General features: G+C 50.9%; 1 protein-coding gene across 7 annotated transcripts in view; it reads right to left on the reverse strand.

The window, feature by feature from the left end:
- Positions 1-976: 976 nt before the first annotated feature.
- CCDC88C (coiled-coil domain containing 88C) overlaps positions 977-17,926 on the reverse strand; it is a 130,477-nt gene continuing 113,527 nt past the window's right edge. For 2 of the 7 annotated variants that reach the window (XM_057732671.1, XM_057732672.1), the window contains exons 26-30: positions 13,768-13,956; positions 10,170-10,238; positions 7,896-7,964; positions 6,511-6,800; positions 977-3,259 (exon numbers count right to left, since the gene is read on the reverse strand). In XM_057732671.1, coding sequence (XP_057588654.1) covers positions 2,261-3,259; positions 6,511-6,800; positions 7,896-7,964; positions 10,170-10,238; positions 13,768-13,956 — 1,616 coding nt within the window. In that variant the 3' untranslated portion in view covers positions 977-2,260. The other 5 variants (XM_057732673.1, XR_009053288.1, XR_009053287.1 and 2 more) reach the window with 5 other exon arrangements.

Raw genomic sequence — 17,926 nt, forward strand, 5'->3', positions numbered from 1 at the left:
TGTGAAGAGAGGAAGGATCAGGCCCTCATCACAGGCATCTGTGACTATGTGACAGCTGGTGTCGCTGGAGGAGCCTGGAGGAACCAGGAGGGGAGCTGAGGGAGCCTGCCATCCAGGCGGGGGCTCTGAGGGGCAGTCAGCACTTGGGGAGCAGGATGAGTCCAGCCTCAGAGGGCTGCAAGGAGGGAGAGGTCTTGAAGGTGGAACCTAGGACCTGGCAAACAGGAAGCTTCCAATGACTGTCTGTGGAAGGAATGAGTGAATGAAAGGCCGGCAAGTCCGAGGGCTGAAGAGCCATCCCACAAGGAGGGTATCACGAGGCAGGGACTGCAGTTCCAAGGTGTGATCGGCCACATGTCAAACCCTGCAAAGGCGACAGGGCATGAAGCCTGCATGGTGGCCGCTGTTGGTATGCTGGAGGCAGCTCCGCTGAGTGGTGAGATACACTGATGGCAGAGGCTCCGGAAAGAACGGGCGAGAAGACAAGAGGAGGCCCTCTTAAAGAGGTTTGGTGGGAAGGGAAAGGAGATACTGCGGCAGCAGCAGGACAGAAATCTACTAGAAGAAAGATTCTGACGTGTGGATATTTATATACCTTCCTTCTTTCCCTCTTCCCTCCTCTCCCTCCCTCCCTCCCTCCCTCCATCTGACCTGAGGCCCCCAAGCTCTAAATTCCAGGTCTGGCACTTCCTAGTTGAGTAGCCTTGGGAGAATGCAAAGGACCACTTTACACTGAGCTCCTGCCCTGACACAAATCCCATATCAAAACAGGATTCAATTTACACTAAGTTGAAATAAATTCAAGTCTGGAAAAAAGCCGCTGTAAAGAGAAAAACCTTGCTCTCCACATTCTCTGACCTAGTGGCCAAGGGAGCTGTGGATTCCAGCGGCCGGTGCTGAGGCAGGGACCCTGAGCCCCAGAGCCCAGTTAATGCTGCCAAAATGTGCAGTGAGGAAAACTAGGACTCGGTACCATTCCATGTCCTTTTATTACAATCCTGTCCTTGCGTTTCAGAGTGAATGGCTACTTAATACACAACCCGAAGCACTCCTAAAATTGATCTTAACTTCCCATTTCTTTCTTAGCATATTGAATCAAAGGAGAAGAAAATCTTCACAAAAAAAAAATCACTAGGTTTTAGTACATCCCAGAAAGAGCACCTTTACTAAACAAAAGGAAACAAAACATGCCAGGAATCTGACCAAATACACAAAGCAGCGGGTGAGATTCCTGATAGGAAAGAACGACTCCCAATAGAACATAAATAGATCCCCTCAAAGTACATATATTTCACATGAGTGTGTACATACACATATAATATATTAAAAGAAATTTGGTTTCTACTGCGAGAAGTTACTCAAATAATAAATCAACATCTCACCTGAGATGGGAAAGTGGGGGCACTGCAGCCACGTTATACATCGAGGTGCACCTCACTCCTGCACACGCCTCCCCTCTGTACAGTATGTACACCTGCTGGGTGGGGGCTGGGGCTTCTCTCTGCCCCTCCCCCCAGGCCCAGCAGATCCAGTGTTTGTAGAAAAGTGAGTCAGGAAAGGCAGGTGGCCATGTGGCCTCGAAGCCCACCCTGCAGAGCCCAGGAGCAGGGGGGGAGGCAAATGCCTGAGGCCACGGCCGCGTGCCTGGAGGGCCACCTTGGCTCCAGGGTGAAGGGAACCCCGGGGACCCCAGCACTCCTGGTTCTCAACAGCGAGCCTGCCTCTGGGGTCCACCCAAGACCCTCCAGATCTTTGTAGTTTGGCCAGTGGGGGCTTCTCCTAGGATCAAATGGCTTTGGGGAGGGGAGTAGCGTTTCCAGACCCACCAGGGCTCAGCCTTGTGAGTGTGTGTCTGTGCGTGTGCACACACCCACATACACACGTGCTTCTGTGGAGGTCAGCACGTTGCAAACAAGTGTTCTACAGGGGCACGCTCCAATAGTGTCTGCTTCGGGGTCAGTTTTGTCACGGCGTTCTGAGCGTCCCCATGCCAAAGTGGATTTGTTCAAAAGATACCAGTTGCTGGAGGCTACGGATACAGAAGACGCGTTACACACCAGGGTGGGGCGGGGGGGACCTGCACCCCTCTCAGGGCTTGGCACAGTGTTTTAGTAACAAAACAAACAGAAGGAACGCACGGGAACCCGTTCCTCGTTCTAAAGCCCTTTCCCAGCACCCCAGGCAGACGGGGAAAGGCCATCGTGATCGGCAGGCGCGTCGGCAGCTTTCAGGTACAGCAGCCGCCAGTCCAGAGGCCACGTCACACGCAGCCGTACTCGTACCACACGGTCTGCGGGTCCCCACCTGGCTCGGGGGACGCCGGCGTGCTCTTCAAGCTGCTCCCACGACTGAAGTCCTCGGGGGCCCGGCTGCCGCGGGGAGCCAGGTCGGGAGACCTGCCGGGGCCCTTGGCAGGGAGGCCCTCGCCGCGGCCCTGCCCCGGGACCCCATCCCCCTCGGAGGGGCTGAGCCTGGCCCGCACAGGGGCGATGGCGGCCCCCTCCCCCGAGGGCGGGGAGGCTGAGGGCTTAGTCCTGGCGGCCGGGGCTGCAGCGGGTGAGAAGTGCTGGAGCTGGGAGTCGCTGCCACCACCCCCTGCAGCGGCGACGGCTGGGGACGTGGAGGACTGCTGCAGGGCAGCCGGCCTCTCCTCCTTCGGGGGAGCCAGTGAGAAGCGCCTGACGTCCAGCGGCCGGCTTCGGGGGCCGGGGCCCTGAGAGGAGCTGCCAGTCTTTCCCACCAGCGGGGTCCGCTCCCGGGCCGGGCCGTGGGAGCTGGGGGCGGTGGAGCCCTGCAGGCTGTGGCTGCCTGGGTCTCTGCCCCCCGAGGCCTCGGGACCCCCCGGCTCCTGTTTGCAGGCCTCTGGCCCACTGGCCCGGAGGAGGTCAGCGGAGGCCAGGCTGAAGGCCCGGCTTAGGGATGCGCTCCGGCCGGCAGGCGTGTGGGAAGCGGGGGGCATCGCGGCCTGCCGGGGTCTGCCAAGGGACAGGCTCTGGGGAGGCTGAGCCTGCCTCTGGGGGGCACTGGGCAGGGCCTCGGCCTCAGCGGGTCTGAAGTTTGGCTTCACGTACTGCCCTGGCTTCAGCAGCTTCCCCTCGGAGGTGGAGATGGGCATCTTGACGGTGGGGGCCACAGAGCTGGTGGGCACCTTCACCCCTTCCTTCCTGGCCGACGGGCCTGGCTGGCCTCCGACGGCGGGGAGATCGCTGGCCTTTCTGAAGTAGTCCCTTAGCAGGTCATCCCGGCAACTGGGAGTATCCTTTAGGGAAGAGAGGAAGAACTGGGTGAGGGCCGGGGGGCCTTGGAGACCCCTTCTCTCACCCAGGATGTCCGCTGTGCCGCCCACACGGTCAGGACTGCAGTTTCCTGCTTGGCCTGTTGAAGTCCTAACATCCTCACCGCACACACGGCCCCGGTCAGGATGGGGCCTGGGGGCCAGGGCAATACACAGATCATTAGGGAGAGGACCCAGACACCACTCAGGAGCCCCCTACTTTTTTTTGTTTTTGGCCGCGCCTCTGAGCAGCACACGGGATCTTGGTTCCCCGACCAGAGACTGAACCCGTGCCCCCTGCAGCGGAAGCACAGAGTCCTAAGCAGGGGACCGCCTGGGAATTCCCAAGTAGCCCCCTAACTTTACAAGCAAGAAAGCAGATCCAGAGAGGACATGACGTCCCACAAGGCTCATCCACTTTATGGAAGGGTCAGGCCAACTGTTTCAATCTGGTTCCCATTTTCCCACCAAGCAGAGCAAGTGGCAGGAAGCTGACTGGCAGGACTGGACCTTCTTTGTCAGCCCACCAGGATCAGACACCCTGCAAGGGCTTTACTGTGGGCCACAGAGAGGAAGAGAAACAAGACCAGCTCTGGAAAAGCCAGAACCAACCACACTCGGGACTCCCGCCGCCTCTCAGATCTTTCTCCTGATGTGAGAAAGGGGAAAGGCAGGCACAGGGGCAGGGGGAGGGCGGTGGGAACCAGCAAAGTCGACCCCCCAGGAGAAGAGGGAGGCGGTCCAGCCCTCTAGACTGTCCCCCTCAAGTGGCTGCCCCCTGCCAGGCAGCTGCCACCCAGCTGGGCTTCCCCTGGCCCGGGAACTGGTGTCTTCTGCCACCATCCTGGGGGCAGGTAGAGCCACCAGAGGCCAAGCTCTCCGGCTCTGTTCAGGTTAACTTCAGCCTTCCGCCAGCACCTCACAGCCTGGGGGGGGCCAAGCAGAGCTTCCTCCTGAGGCTGCTGATGGAATAAGCAGAAGGGAAGGGAGCTCACAACAGGGATGGGAGCCAGGGCCCGAGAGCGGCTGCAATGAGACCCCAGCCGGCCGTGATCCGCCAGGGGGCGCCCGTCCGCAGGACCGGTCAGCAGCTCAGGAACCACCTGCCAACAGCTCCTGGCCCCTCAAAGCCTCCGGATGCTCAACTTGACAGAGGTGCAGTCTGCTGTCTCGCACGGGTTTGAAGCCTCCCTCTTCGATGTTTGTGCCGTAAGACCCTGGGTCGTCAATACGGACAAGAACCACTTATCGAGTGCTTCCCACATGCCAGGCGCTGTGCTAGGAACCAGGGGTGTAATTGCAAAAAACTCAGCTTAATTTTGAAAGCAACCCTATGTAAGGGTTGTCTATTGTATTCAAACAACATTTAATATGTAAGAAAACGGAGGTCCCAGAGGCTACACGCCCAGAGACTGGCAGATTGGGGATGAGACCTAGGGCTGTCTGACTCCGAGCTGTTTTCTGCACCTCTTGGTGCCTTTCTGCACGATTCTAACTTCTTTAACAACCACCTTCAGGAAGCCACCCAGGGAGCCCATCCTGTGACCACCCCCCAACCCCAGCATCATCAGGGCTCGGGCTGGGGAGGCATGGGTGACTTCTCCGGGCCCGCTCAGGAGAGGGTGGGGGGGTCAGGTGGGGCTGTGGGGGTGAGCACCTGGGCACATGGGGGAGGGGAGGCGATGGCTCTCAGAGGCTGAGCATCAGCTTCCAAAAGAAGCTGCTGCAGTGAGCTTACTTTGGTCTTGTTTGGGCTGAAAACGGACAGGTAATGAAAGGACCTTGAGCAACAGTGAGTATCTGGACAGGTCTGAGCTGAGTGGGGAGTGAGTATCTGGACAGCTGAGTGGGGAGGAGCCCTGTGCTTTGCTCAGGACCCACCCCCTGAGATCTGCCCAGGGAAAGGAAACCCCCAGGTGAGTCTGATGCACACTGGAGTTTAAGATGCACTGCGTCAGACCATAAACTTCTGGGGGGCAGGTCTTCTGTCTTTCCCAGCTTGGGTTCTCCAGCTTCTAACACACAGTAAGTGCTTGATACATAGACAAATAAATGAAGAGAGGGCAGGGACCATGTTTTATATTTCTTCGGTGCTAACCACAAGACTAAGCACCTAGCAAGTATGAGATAAAAATTCACTCAGTAACTAGTTTGCTTTGTTTTTTTTTTTTTTTTAGAGCAGACACCATGCATACTGCCTAACACACAGTAGCTGTTCAATAAATATCTCCTGAACAAATATTCTGTATTCTGTGCCACCATGACCCACCAGTGTGGGCCACAGAGTTTACTATGTGGCTAGAGGAAGTTCAACTGTATTTATTTAAGGGAAATGAGATGGAATCACTGAAGCATTAAACCTTAAAAGGTCTCCATTGCAAGACAGTATATATGTCATCTGTTCAACAACCCATAGCTCATGGGACTGCATTTAGACAGAGTATGTAAAAGACAGATATGCAGCTTCAAAAAACTAAACAGAGACACTGGAAAGGTGACCGCGGAGGGACTCCTAACACAGGTGATGTCTGGGGGTTAGAGCTGCAGAACAGAGGTCAGCAGACCAGAGCTACGGGCCAGGTCCAGCTTGCTGCCCATTTTCGTAGGGCCTGTGAGCTAAGAATCGTTTTCACATTTTTAAATTGATTGAATTTTTTTTTTAAAGAACAGTCTTTAGTGTCATGTGAAAATTACATGAAATTCAAATGTCAATGTCCATAAGTAAAGTTCTACTGGAACACGGCCATGTCTACTCATTGACAGATAGTCTGTGGCTGTTTTCCCACTAAAAGGGCAGCATCGAGTAGCTGTAACAGAGACTGTTCGGCCTGGAAGGCCCAGAATATTTACTATCTGGCCCTTTATAGAAAAAACTTGCTCATCTCTGCTAGTGATGGCTCAGGGGAAGTGGGCATTCAGAACTCTGCCACAAAACCTAGTGAGGTCCTAACCCAGCGAATGGGGCGAGGGCCACTCTTCTCTCGAGACGCTCCCAGGGGTGGGCGCACCACGTTCTGCCCACTCATTTCACAGATGGAGCTCTGGGGCTGGCTGTCGGCACCCGGGATCTGCTGGCTAGTGGGTTTCCTCCCCGTGCAAACACCCGTGCACACCTAGACCACGCCACCCCTGCCCCATCCCTTTCTGTGACTTTGCTGCCACGGTTTCTGCCTCCTGTCCCCATTTGGGGAGACGGCGAGGGACGTGGGACCCGCTTAAAGCCCCGAGCCACTCACGGGGGAGGGGGAGCCCCGGTTGCTCTCCTCCAGGAACTCTTCCAGGGTGACCATCTCGCTGCTCGGGGAGGCGGAGCAGGGCCGCACGCCGCTGTGGGGCTGGGCTGAGCCCTTCTTCTGGACGCCCTCCTGGGGGAGAGGCCCGTTCCACGGTGGGGGGTACTCGTGGCGGCCGAGGGCAGTGCGCCCAGGGGTGCTGGCATCACGCGGCAGAGTGGCCGTGTCCCTGCTGGGGATCAGGTCTTCGCTGCTGAAGCTCTCAGACCTGCCGTGCAGCTGATCGGAGGAACCTGGGGTCAGGGTGGGGGACACAAAGGACACACGTCAGTCCCCCCTCTACCTCCCACTCACTTAAAACAGAGAGGACCCTGTCCGAAAACCCAGGGTGCGCTTCTCCCAGGCTGGGACTTTGGCTGTTAAGAACACTCTGGAAAGCCTAGAATTCAGAATAAAGTAACTTGAGATAAAAGTAGAAAGCTTCTGCTAAAGTTTAAATTATTAAGAGCTGTAAGGAACCACAATCATTAGCTCCATTCATATATTTAAAAGTTTATTTAGCACTGCTACATGTCAGGTGCTCTTTAGAGGCTGGTCGTGTGGACGCTATGAAGTGAAAAGATCTGTGTAAGAGTTTATGGTCTTTGAACAGCAAACACATTCTTTTCAGATGTACAGGAAACATTCATTAAGACATTGTAGGAACTTGCCTGGTGGTGCAGTGGTTAAGAATCCACCTGCCGATGCAGAGAACACGGGTTCAAGCCCTGGTCTCCGAAGACCCCACATGCCGCAGAGCAACTAAACCCATGTGTCACAACTACTGAACCCGTGTGCCACAACTACTGAAGCCCGTGTGCCTAGAGCCTGTGCTCCACAACAAGAGAGGCCACTGCAATAAGCCCATGCACCGCAACGAACAGTAGCCCCCCACTTCCCGCAACTAGAGAAAGCCCATGTGCAGCAACGAAGACTCAACATAGCCAAACAAAAATAAGTAAGTAAATAAATAAATAAGACATTATATCCTGCACCATAAAACAAACAAAAAATCTTAAAAGAATCAAAGCCATCCACTGTGTTCTCTGGCCACAGTGGAACGGAACTAGTGTCACTGTCCCCATTCTAAAGATGAAGTAACTCAGATTCAGAGAATGGGGGGCTCGCCCAGGTACCCAGAGCCTACTGGAGGGGCTGAAGGGATCTGAACCCAAATCCAACCAAACTCTGGGCCTTCCCTTCAAACTGCGTGACGTGGTCTAGCAATGCAAATGCAGAATGTGTAGAGGATCTTGGGAACTGTGTTTTTAAAACTACAAACACAATATCAGCCCAGAGTCAAAGATCCACATACACTGGGAAGTGCCCAGAAGGAAAGGCCGGCTCACCTTTCAGGTTAAGAGGTGAGCTGTCGCTGGACGCATTTCTACTGCTCTCCAAGCTCCCCGGCCGAGATGCTGAAAGGAAACGCCAACATTTAACCTAAAGGCCGATGGTAAACCATCTAATCTGAGAAAAACTATGGAACAGGGTTTAACTCTGTGCTGAAGTGAAGCCGAGCGCCCCCAGGAAGGACGGGCTTCGGGATCCTCCGAGCTCTCCCTCGGGAATGGCTAACTTCCTCAAAGCCACACGTGGCACTCAGTAGGCTGTCCAGAAATGACAGCCTGTAGTATCTTGCCTTATTAGGTCTAGGGCTGTGGCTGAAAACAATTTTGTTAATGAAGAAACTCTCACGCAGAGCTGAAAACGCAGACAGAAAAAAGGGCTGCTCTGGGTGAGCCAAGGGGTGGGATGGGGGTGCCCACCCCCTGCACAGAGCTTTCTGGAACACGTGTGAGAATCCCTTGCCTGGATGACACTGCAGCTTGGTGAGGGCGGGAGCCAGGAGACAGCGGTGTGTGCACACGCGTGTATGTGCGTGCAGGGAGTGTGTGCCCGTGTGCAGGCAGCTGCAGTTCCCTGATCCCGGCAGTGGGACCTGGGACCCTCAGCAGGAGACGGGGCACTTGCTTCTCCCAGCTGTTTGCTGTCCTTCGACTCCTCCATCACAGATTCACATCCGCCCCAAAGGGAAAGACTGACCTTTGCAGTGACAAGTGCCGGAGGGAACCAGTCCTCTCGGCTGCTGTCTGTGCCCAAGTGTGTGGGCGGTGGCAGCTCTTGGATCAGAAGGTGAATGCTAGGACCCGTGAGGGTGCCCCGCCCCCTGCAAGAGTCAGGCAGCGCCTTCAAGGCCTGCAGGCCACCTCTCCCGGTCCCCTCCGCCGGCAGCACTCGGCATCACAGCCTCATCAGCCTGCCCCGTGTCAGTGTTGGTCCTGCTGGGTCACCAACCCCTGGGGGACAGGGGCTGTGTTTCTGTCATCTCTGCATCCTCCCATCACACAGCCGGTGTTCACTGCACTGAGAACTGGAGACACTCTGTTTACCAGCCACCGCCCCCCCTCGCCTGCAAGTTTGCTCTTGTTTTTCTGGGTCTTTAGGGCACCCAGTTCCCAAGTGCTGATGTGTTTGCTGCAAATAGCAGGCATCTGGAAAACACTGGCAAACGGGGTTTGGGGACAGGCCAAAAAATACATGGTTGTTGTGCATGGTATAAAAGCAGAATAAGTCCTCTCTTTGAGGAGAAAATATTAAAAAAAAAAAATGCATGTCCCTCTTTAAAAAGGAAGTAAGTTTCACTAAAACAAAAATTGTGATACAAATCAATGGGACCCCAAAGCACTTTTATCTAAGCATTGCATCAAAACCCCCTTGCCCTTTTTCTTCCCGATAAGAGAAGCTCAAGGAATCAGAATACTTCGGAAGAAAACCCTTTTGGTTACCTAACGAGCATAAATTGGGCTACTCAGGTTTACCAAACGTTGCAGGAGAGCCCTGCTGTTGTGTTACCCACTACTCAGTGCAAAGACATAAGGGCGCCCTGTGTCAGACTTTCACCACAGAGCCTGTCTTTCCTCATATAACTCAGAAATGTCTGTATTTGTATCATAATACTTTTAAGACCATGGATAGGGTAGAGATAATACTTACTGTCGATCAGAAGTAAACTGAATTCAATGTAAACTTTGAGTTTTTTTTTTCCTAAAGAATTATCTTCCAATCCTCCTACGACTTTTGTTTTACAAAAGTTAAAACCTCAAAGCTGTTTTTAATTTTTGAGAAGTTTGGTATAATTCCCGGTTTCCCTTCTGCATAAATTTACAATATGCCTAAATCAAATGGCAAGTGCTTCTAACAATTTTTAAGACTAAATATAACTTGGAGCCACTCTGGGCAACTAAAATCCAAGTGAGGACAGTGCGAGATCTTCCTGAAATCAGTGCTCCCTGTGTGGGTCACCAGAACTTCCTGGCAAACATGAGGGATGCTTTAAAGCCAAGGGAATTAAAGTCTTCAGAAACGGAATGCCTGACAAATAGTGACTTCCCCGTCACTGGAGGTATGTAAGCATCAATCAAATGCTGAGGCCTCTGGAGAGGGCAAGGAAGGAGCTTAGAGGAACGGTGGGCCCCCTGTTCCCACTTCATACAACAACTCCGCTTTCACCTGTTTTGTGTGTTGGACTTCCACATAGAACCTAGCTTGAAGGAAAAGCCCTGCTGATGAGAACAAGACTGAGAACCCAGGCGGAAGGGGACATGGCACTGACCACTCACCGTACTGCCTGTGGTGAGTGAACTCGAGCTCCAGGGATGGCTCGCAGAGGCTGTCGTCGGAATTATAGCCTGTGGTGAAAATAAGGTGATGAGTCAGAGATTCCGGAGCATCCGCAGGGAAACTCGGGCCCCCTGCCGGACAGCCACCTCTGAACCTTGCCTGGCACCTCAGTGGCGGGGCAGCGCCCAGCTCGTGGGGCTAAAAGAGGGGAGTATGGACCCTGCCTCTTCCGTCCCTCCCCCATTCCTCCTGCAGGCACAGCCCTGACACTCCTGACTCCTGTCCCATTTCACCTGAAATCCCATTTCTGGCTGTGCAGGGACCTGGCCTAAGGATAACCCAGCAACAGGAGCTGAATATTTAGGGCCCTGGGAGCCCCTCCCAAACCTCCAAGGCTGGGCCGTGCCAGCAGTTCTGGTCTGGGGGCCGCACTGTCTTCAGGAGGCAGGAGGAAGGCAGAAGAAAGAATCTAGCACCTGAGAGGAGAGGCCGATTCCCTGGAGACAGCACCGCCCTGGCAGCTCCTCACCCGAAACAGACCTGGAAGCACAGGCCACCCCTCAACTGCCCTCTCCCTGAGAGGAGTCTCAAATGCCCTATGCCTCAAGCCTGCTAGTTTCTCTCTGACAGTAGACCCTGGGTCCCTCCAAAATGGCAAAAGCCTTTCCACCCTGCCTCCAATTCCTTTCATAAAAATTCTGGCAGTGAGATACACCCAAAGTTAGATACGATCTACACACTACTATATAGAAAATAGATAACTAATAAGGACCTACTTGTATAGCACAGGGAAATCTACTCAATTCTCTGTAATGACCTATATGGGAAAAGAATCTAAAAAAGAGTGGATATATGTATAACATTCATTTTGCTGTAAAGCAGAAACTAATAACACTCTAAATCAACTATACTCCAATAAAAATTTAAAAAAAACAAAAAACTTAGGTATAATGTAATTGCTTCCTTTGCAGGTTTTGTCTCCCTGGAGATGAGGGCGGGACAACTCCTTTTTTTTTTTTTAACTCATTAAAGGCAGGAGAACCCTACTTTTTGAATTCTCCCCTAATGCCCAACTCAAAGCAGTGGCTTAATGAAAGTGTGCTGCCTTGATTACAACAGTATAACAGGGCTAGTGATATGTAGGTTATCGGTTGTTAAACATGGCTAATTATCAGAATTCTCTGGAAAACTTTTTAAAAATATGGAATCTTATTTAGGAAAAGTATATCTGTATTTGTCCTTTGACCCAGCAATCCTACTTCTAGGAATCAACTCTGGGGACTTGTTGATTGAAGGGATTGTCATACCACCAGCTTAATTATTATGTGCCTATAAAAAGAATGAGAAAGATCTCCATGATATATAGCTAAGTGAAAAAAAATCAAGGTGCATTATTTTGTTTATTTTTGCAAAAAGAAACACTGGACGTATAAATAAGGAACTGAAAAAAAATGGTTATCCATAGGGTGATTTTGGAAGCGAATGGAGGAGAAAAGGAGAGATGTGAGACTGAGAAACCTCAGCATGCCTTCCTAAATAATTTAGCTTTAAATTATGTAAATATTTTATGTATTAAGAAACAGGATTAATTAAAAATTCTAAAATTGAAATGAGAAACAAATAAACCTTACTGTATATCAAACTGCTCACATAATCAACTAGAGAAAAATATTCCAGTGAATTCTGAATGTAAAACTCTGTACATCCTTAGTGAGCTATAATTTCAGAACTGAAAGAACTACAAAGGAAACAAACATCACTTAGTGACTTCACTGTTAGTAGCAGTAGCAGTATCATAATTTTTTTTTTTACCATTACTGAATATTTTTAGGAAAAATAAGTAAATGTTTCAAGAGACAAGACCTGCGTAAGAAAAGGACACATGCATATGAAATTAAAGAAAAAATCCCTGCGATGTTAAATTGGAATTGGAAATATCGATATGAACTCATAATATCTATGTGTCTATTCTTTACTGAAAGGGTCTAAAAGTAATGACAATTCTGCAGTGCCCAGATCTTGATGATTAAATTCTGCTCCAAAAGGAACTAGATTTAAAGAAATGCTGATTCTAAGATGGGGGTGGGGGGTGGCCTCTCTTTTGAAGATGGTTACATGCCCATCGGCGATGAGGCTGCAGTGTTGAGGGACCCTCCTCCACGCTCTGCAGATGTATGAGTGGCCAGTGATGTTTCTAGGCTTGGGCTCTGGTTCAGGGATGGGATCCAGACTGAGACAGCCCAGGGTTAGCCTGGAGGTTGGGACCACTGGAACACTGAGGGGAGATGGTGTTCCCAGCTACTCCCCAAGACCAGGCAAGGCCTCTGCACCCCCAGAGCCCCGGGGAGACTGGTAACTGTGGACACCAGACACCCTTGCCACCCCGAGCTCAGAGCATTCCTGCCCCAGACAGCACATGGCACAGCTCCACTGACATCCAACAGTGACTGCACCTGCAGTGTCTGGCCAGCAGTGGGGAGAGACTGCCCGGCCGCCTACCCATCTCACCACCTCCCCAGGAGGGCTTCCTATTTGTAAGCAACTGGGACAAAGGCAGGGACCCTGTCTCTGCTTTGTTCGTCAAACCAAGGTTGTGCAAGCCCCTGGTTTCAAGAGCCAAGTGGGTGGCATTATTATGAAAAATAACCACCACTTCTTGTTCTCCAATTCCTAACACCCCAGAGGCAATCAATTTCAGTTCTTTCAGCTGTTTCTTTGGCTAGTTTCACATCTCTAAATTATCAACAGAATGTCTTTTTGGGTTTTAAGCTTTATCTGCTCCTGTTTGCATATTTTAAATTTCCCCGTGTTCGCCCCCTGCACCCCCCGACTGCTCTTTTGGTAGCATCCCATTCTTGTTTTATGGGCACAGCAGCCTTGCTCATCTCCGACTCTCTTAATGACGGGCACCGTAAAGCTTTCATCTCTGTACTTAAGTCTGTTTACTCTGTTGCCTCTCACACTAGTTTTGGTCTCTGCTACTGAAGGCTCTCCTCGGGTGTCCGTGGGCTTCACCTGGCAAGATCTGATGGGGACATTCAGCTGGGAGTTTCTTAATCTCACGTCTAAAGGTGTGAATACACAAGGCTACTGGCAACCTGGGAGACCTTCGGTTTGTAAATCCTTCCCTGTAACCCCCTTGTTTTTCATTTGGGAAACCTGCCTTCCACTCTCTTAACCGATCTCCAGTTCAGAGACCCTCTTGTGCAGCCTCTGCAGAGGATAAACCCCCAGACTTCCACCAAGGTGGGCTGAGAGGCTGCCTTCTTTTAGCCCAAACTCTGGCTCCCCAGAGCTACTGGAGCTACTTGGTGCCACCAAGTCCTGTGTGGTGGTGGTGGAAGTGGGTCCCGGGGCTCTCCTTCCAGTGGCTTCTAGATGGTGAAGCTGTCTGTCCAGGGTCACCCACCCAGCTGGTAAGTAGGGATGAGGTCTGAACCTGTGTCTGTCATGCCAGAGCCAGCCCACAGCTTAACCACTCTGCTCACCGCCCCTCAGCTGGAGACCCCTCGTGCCCCTGAGAGCCTGGGGTCTTTAGGAAGGACCCTGAGCCCCAGATGCTCAGCCCTCTTGTTTCTGGAGGGGCCAACAACTCACCTTTGGTGCGGCCTGGGTGCCGGGAGATGGGGGTGGAGTTGGAAGGGGTTGTAGTGATGGTTGAGGTTGAACAGGGCCGGGGGCCCAGCTCCACGGGCCAGGGCTTCACGGCTGGGTCAGCAGAGGCGTCCTTGCGGTCAAGGCTGCCTCTGTGCGGGGACCCTCGCTTTGGCTTTAGGTCCCCAGGGCCTGGGGCAGAGAAGGACATTGAGAAAACGGGCTGCAGAATCCTGTGCTCAGGCTTGGCTACCACACGGAGGCCTAGAAGCAGGGGTAGCAGGGCACACGGACCACAGGGACAAAAGCTGAGCTGCCCACCTCCTGGGCTGTGGTTTAAACAGAAGGGCCCTGCCCTGGCTACAGGCCTGTCTCGGAGGCCCCAGGTCCAATGATGCACCATACGGTGAGCCCTGAAATTTTGGCTGCGAGGAAATAAAGGACAAACTCAAGAGGACAAACAAAACGTTGGTAAAAGTCCAACACATTACCTACAGGGCACACCCGCCGCGTGGCACTGTATATAACTCAAATTCCTGATTTAAAAAGATCCTGGCAGGTGTCTGCTCAGGGTCACCTGCACCTGAGACCAAGGCCCTCAAGGTCCAGGACGTGCAACCTCCCGACTGGCTTTACCTTTAATCTGAGAAGAAAATTCACTGTCACCTTGACAATCAGGTAAGAAGTCTTTAATCTCTGTATGCAGAGACTGGCTACAAGAAGGATTTTTACCTTGTGTCTTATGCTTTTCTGCAGTCTCTAAATTTTCTACCATGAAGACATACTCTTGTCAAAGTTAAATAAAATCCTACAGAAAAACATTAAAAAAAAAAAACCTCCTCCAACTATCTAGTAATAAGAAAGGGGATGGGCTCTTCAAATATGAGACAAAGGGCTTCCTAGGTGGCACAGTGGTTAAGAATCCACCTGCCAATGCAGAGGTCACGGGTTCGATCCCAGCTCCAGGAAGATCCCACATGCCGCGGAGCAACTAAGCCCGTGTGCCAAAAAAAAAAAAAAAAAAACAAACATGAGACAAAAATTACTGCAGCTGGAGTTCCTATAAGCATTAAGGCAAGGCTGTCTTGCAAAGTGTCTCACGCCAGGCCCCCCTCAAGGCTGCAGACCCAGAGCCACGTCCACTGGCAGGATCTCAGCCCCTCTCCACCCTCTTCCATGGACCTGCCCCTGCCTGCCCCTCAGCCATTCCCAGTCTGGACTCACTGTGAAGTTTTAAGCACCTAAATCTTATGACCTGAAAATCAAGGTAAAATTTGGATTCTGAAAGATAACCTTGATGAGAAGCAAGATTCAAGTCTGGCGGGATGGATGGGACAAACATCCAACAGGTGAAGTTAAAATGAGGAGCAGAGGGGAGGCGGAGGTGACCACACAGTTAGCACAAACAGCAGAGAAACAGCCCCGTTCTAGCAGCATGCTTGGAGGACAGGCCTGGAGGGCCAGGACCATGGCAGCCCGGTGTGTGAGATGAAGTCAGCGCCAAAGCAGCCGACTTCGGCGTTTTAGTACGTATGTATTTATTTTTTATAGTTACCTTGCTTTTACGATACTGGTTTTCCATTTATAGTACAGGTAATAATCTTTGCTTTTAGGATAAAGTTAAGTGGAAATGGTGAGGCAATTCAAGGGAAAGTATGTAAGTAACCACACAGGTGATGGAAAGATGAGGCCCAAATCATGATGATGGTACAAGAATGATTGCAGACAGAAAAAAACGGCAGTAGCTAAAGGCCTCTATTGACCAGCTCTGCCCTGCGCTCTGGGCGGGACTGGTGTGCTGATGTTCTTTCCGTCCACTGCTGCTCTAACTTCAGCGTCCAAGATGTCAGAGAACGACAGCACAGTCATAAGCCTTCATTCTGGGCTGAACTCTGGCTGGACAACATCGATGCAGTTATTCACAACGCTTGAATGGAGCATAATAAATCCTTCAAAACACAGAGTGCCTCTGAAAAGGACCTTATTGGCCAAAGCCAATGATTCGGGGCTCTGACAAAGAAAGAGGAGAAAAGGGCAGCGGTTTTAAATTTAGCTGCTTACAGATAAGTCTTAAAAAGAACTCACTTGACAGAGGCCATATATTTTAGGAAGCATAGCGACAACGGACCAGCTCTGCTTTACACGTGGGCGTGACAAAAGCCTGCAGGTGCGAGAGAAGGGGGGCAGCACATGGCCACTGGACTTACTCAGCACGGACATCCTGGCCCCAGGACCTGTGCACGGATGTCCCAAGGCTCCCCTACCACTGTGCTGTGCTGAAGAAACGGTCCAGAGGGTGTGACAACTCATCTTCTCTTTTGAAATCAGAATCCACGCTGGCTACTTTAAAGTTTGGCTTGGAACTGGGGTCAGGAAGAGGGGTCCGCTATGGGTCATCTGGCCTTTAGGTACTGTTTTTTTTTTTTTTTCTCGTTTGTTTGAATTTCAGAAATGAAGGAGGATACACGATGAAGACACATGGTAAAGGAAAAGGATTAGAAATCTCCAATTTCTGAAAAAGGGAGAGGCTCATTAGGAGAGGATGGGATGTCAGAGGAAGACCAGAACCGCAGGCGTTTAGAGAGAGCCGGGTGGGCCGTTGGAGACTTGTCTTTGTCCTTGCTTTTGCTTCTCAAAAAGGGACTCTTTTTGCGCTGAGTTGCTAAATCGTTATCCCCAGGATAACCCGAGAGAGGAAGAAAAAAAAAAAAACACAACAAATAAATGAAATGAATAATAATAACAAATGACTCTAAATTAGCTCACTGTACTTAGGAAATCAGAACCCTGTCCAGCCCAGGAAAGATGGAAACAACAGCCACCATGAGACTGGAATCAGGACTCAGTGAATCATTTATGCTCTCCCTCAATTTAATTAATTTTGTGGCATCTCAGTGCCAGCGCTTTACTTACTCAGCACGTGAAGAGAATTACATATTGCTCAAGGAGCCAAGGGCTTGGATGATTTTTCAATTTCAAACTGTTAAATTATTAAGTAAGAATGTTTATTAATTTAGGAGCCGGCTTCTCTTACTCATCCATTTTAATGACCGACTCCCTGACAATTTGGCTCACGTGCTACTCTTATTCCTGCTCAAAGACCTGGGAAACAATACGATTCCGGCCTGCTGTGATGAAGGATTCACTAATAATTCTTGTACATGTGAAACAGCCTCTTGTGGCAGGATGTGTTTAAAAATAATGAAAGTACCTCTTTTTCATACCCCAAAGCCCTCAACAACAAGAATCATTATATTCTTTTAGATCTCCTATGCATCGTCTGATTTATGACCTTTAAATCACAGAGTCTTACCAGAGCAGACAACTGGTCTAACTTTTTGAACATGTCACACAGAAACATAACCAATATATTCAATTTTTGATTTAGAATTAAATCTGGCACCAGAACCTCCACTATTTCTTCCTCTATAGCACCACCTGGTGGTCAATGCTCACAACACAGGACAAGGGACCAACTTTATGTGACGCTGGGGCCGGGGGCCCCTGGTTAGGCAGCACGCTTGTTCAGCTTTAACTGCAGGCGGTGCGCTTGGTGGTGAAGAACTTAGGCTCCAGAGTCGACAAACCTATGTTCGAATCCAAGTTCTGCCACTTCTTGTATCAGCAAGCGATGCACCTTGTCAGACCTCACTTTCTCAGCTCTGAAAAGGGGATGACTAATCATGCCTACTTCACAGGGCAGTGAGGATTAAATGAGGCAGGTAAAGCAAATTAGCTAAAAAGGTGCTAAGCCCTAAGAAAGCACTCAGTGCATGGCTGCTGTCATGAACAACTATCACTGACTTGCTCATTCATTGATCGGTACAAACATTTTTTTTCCCTCTGAAAGTTTTCCTGACTCAATTAGGCTGGTTCTCGTTACGTCAACTTCAATACAAATTGAGGTGACAAATGTCAAAACATTAAAATAGTCCATAGGAAAACCTGAGGCCACAGAACCCCTCTAGATAAAAACAAATGTTAAGCTTCATTACCATTACCTACACAAGAGCCTTTTACCTAATCTGAGCTCCTGTAAAGAATGGGGGTGCACGCATGAGTCCCCAGTGTGTGTGTGAATGCACTTCCTTTTGTGCATTGGAAAATGACACAACGGTACCTGAACTGGTGAATGTGGCCTCCCGACAGGCCTGTGCACATG

The sequence above is a fragment of the Hippopotamus amphibius genome, chromosome 4, assembly GCF_030028045.1.
Source record: "Hippopotamus amphibius kiboko isolate mHipAmp2 chromosome 4, mHipAmp2.hap2, whole genome shotgun sequence".
In the NCBI taxonomy this organism is placed as follows: domain Eukaryota; kingdom Metazoa; phylum Chordata; class Mammalia; order Artiodactyla; family Hippopotamidae; genus Hippopotamus; species Hippopotamus amphibius.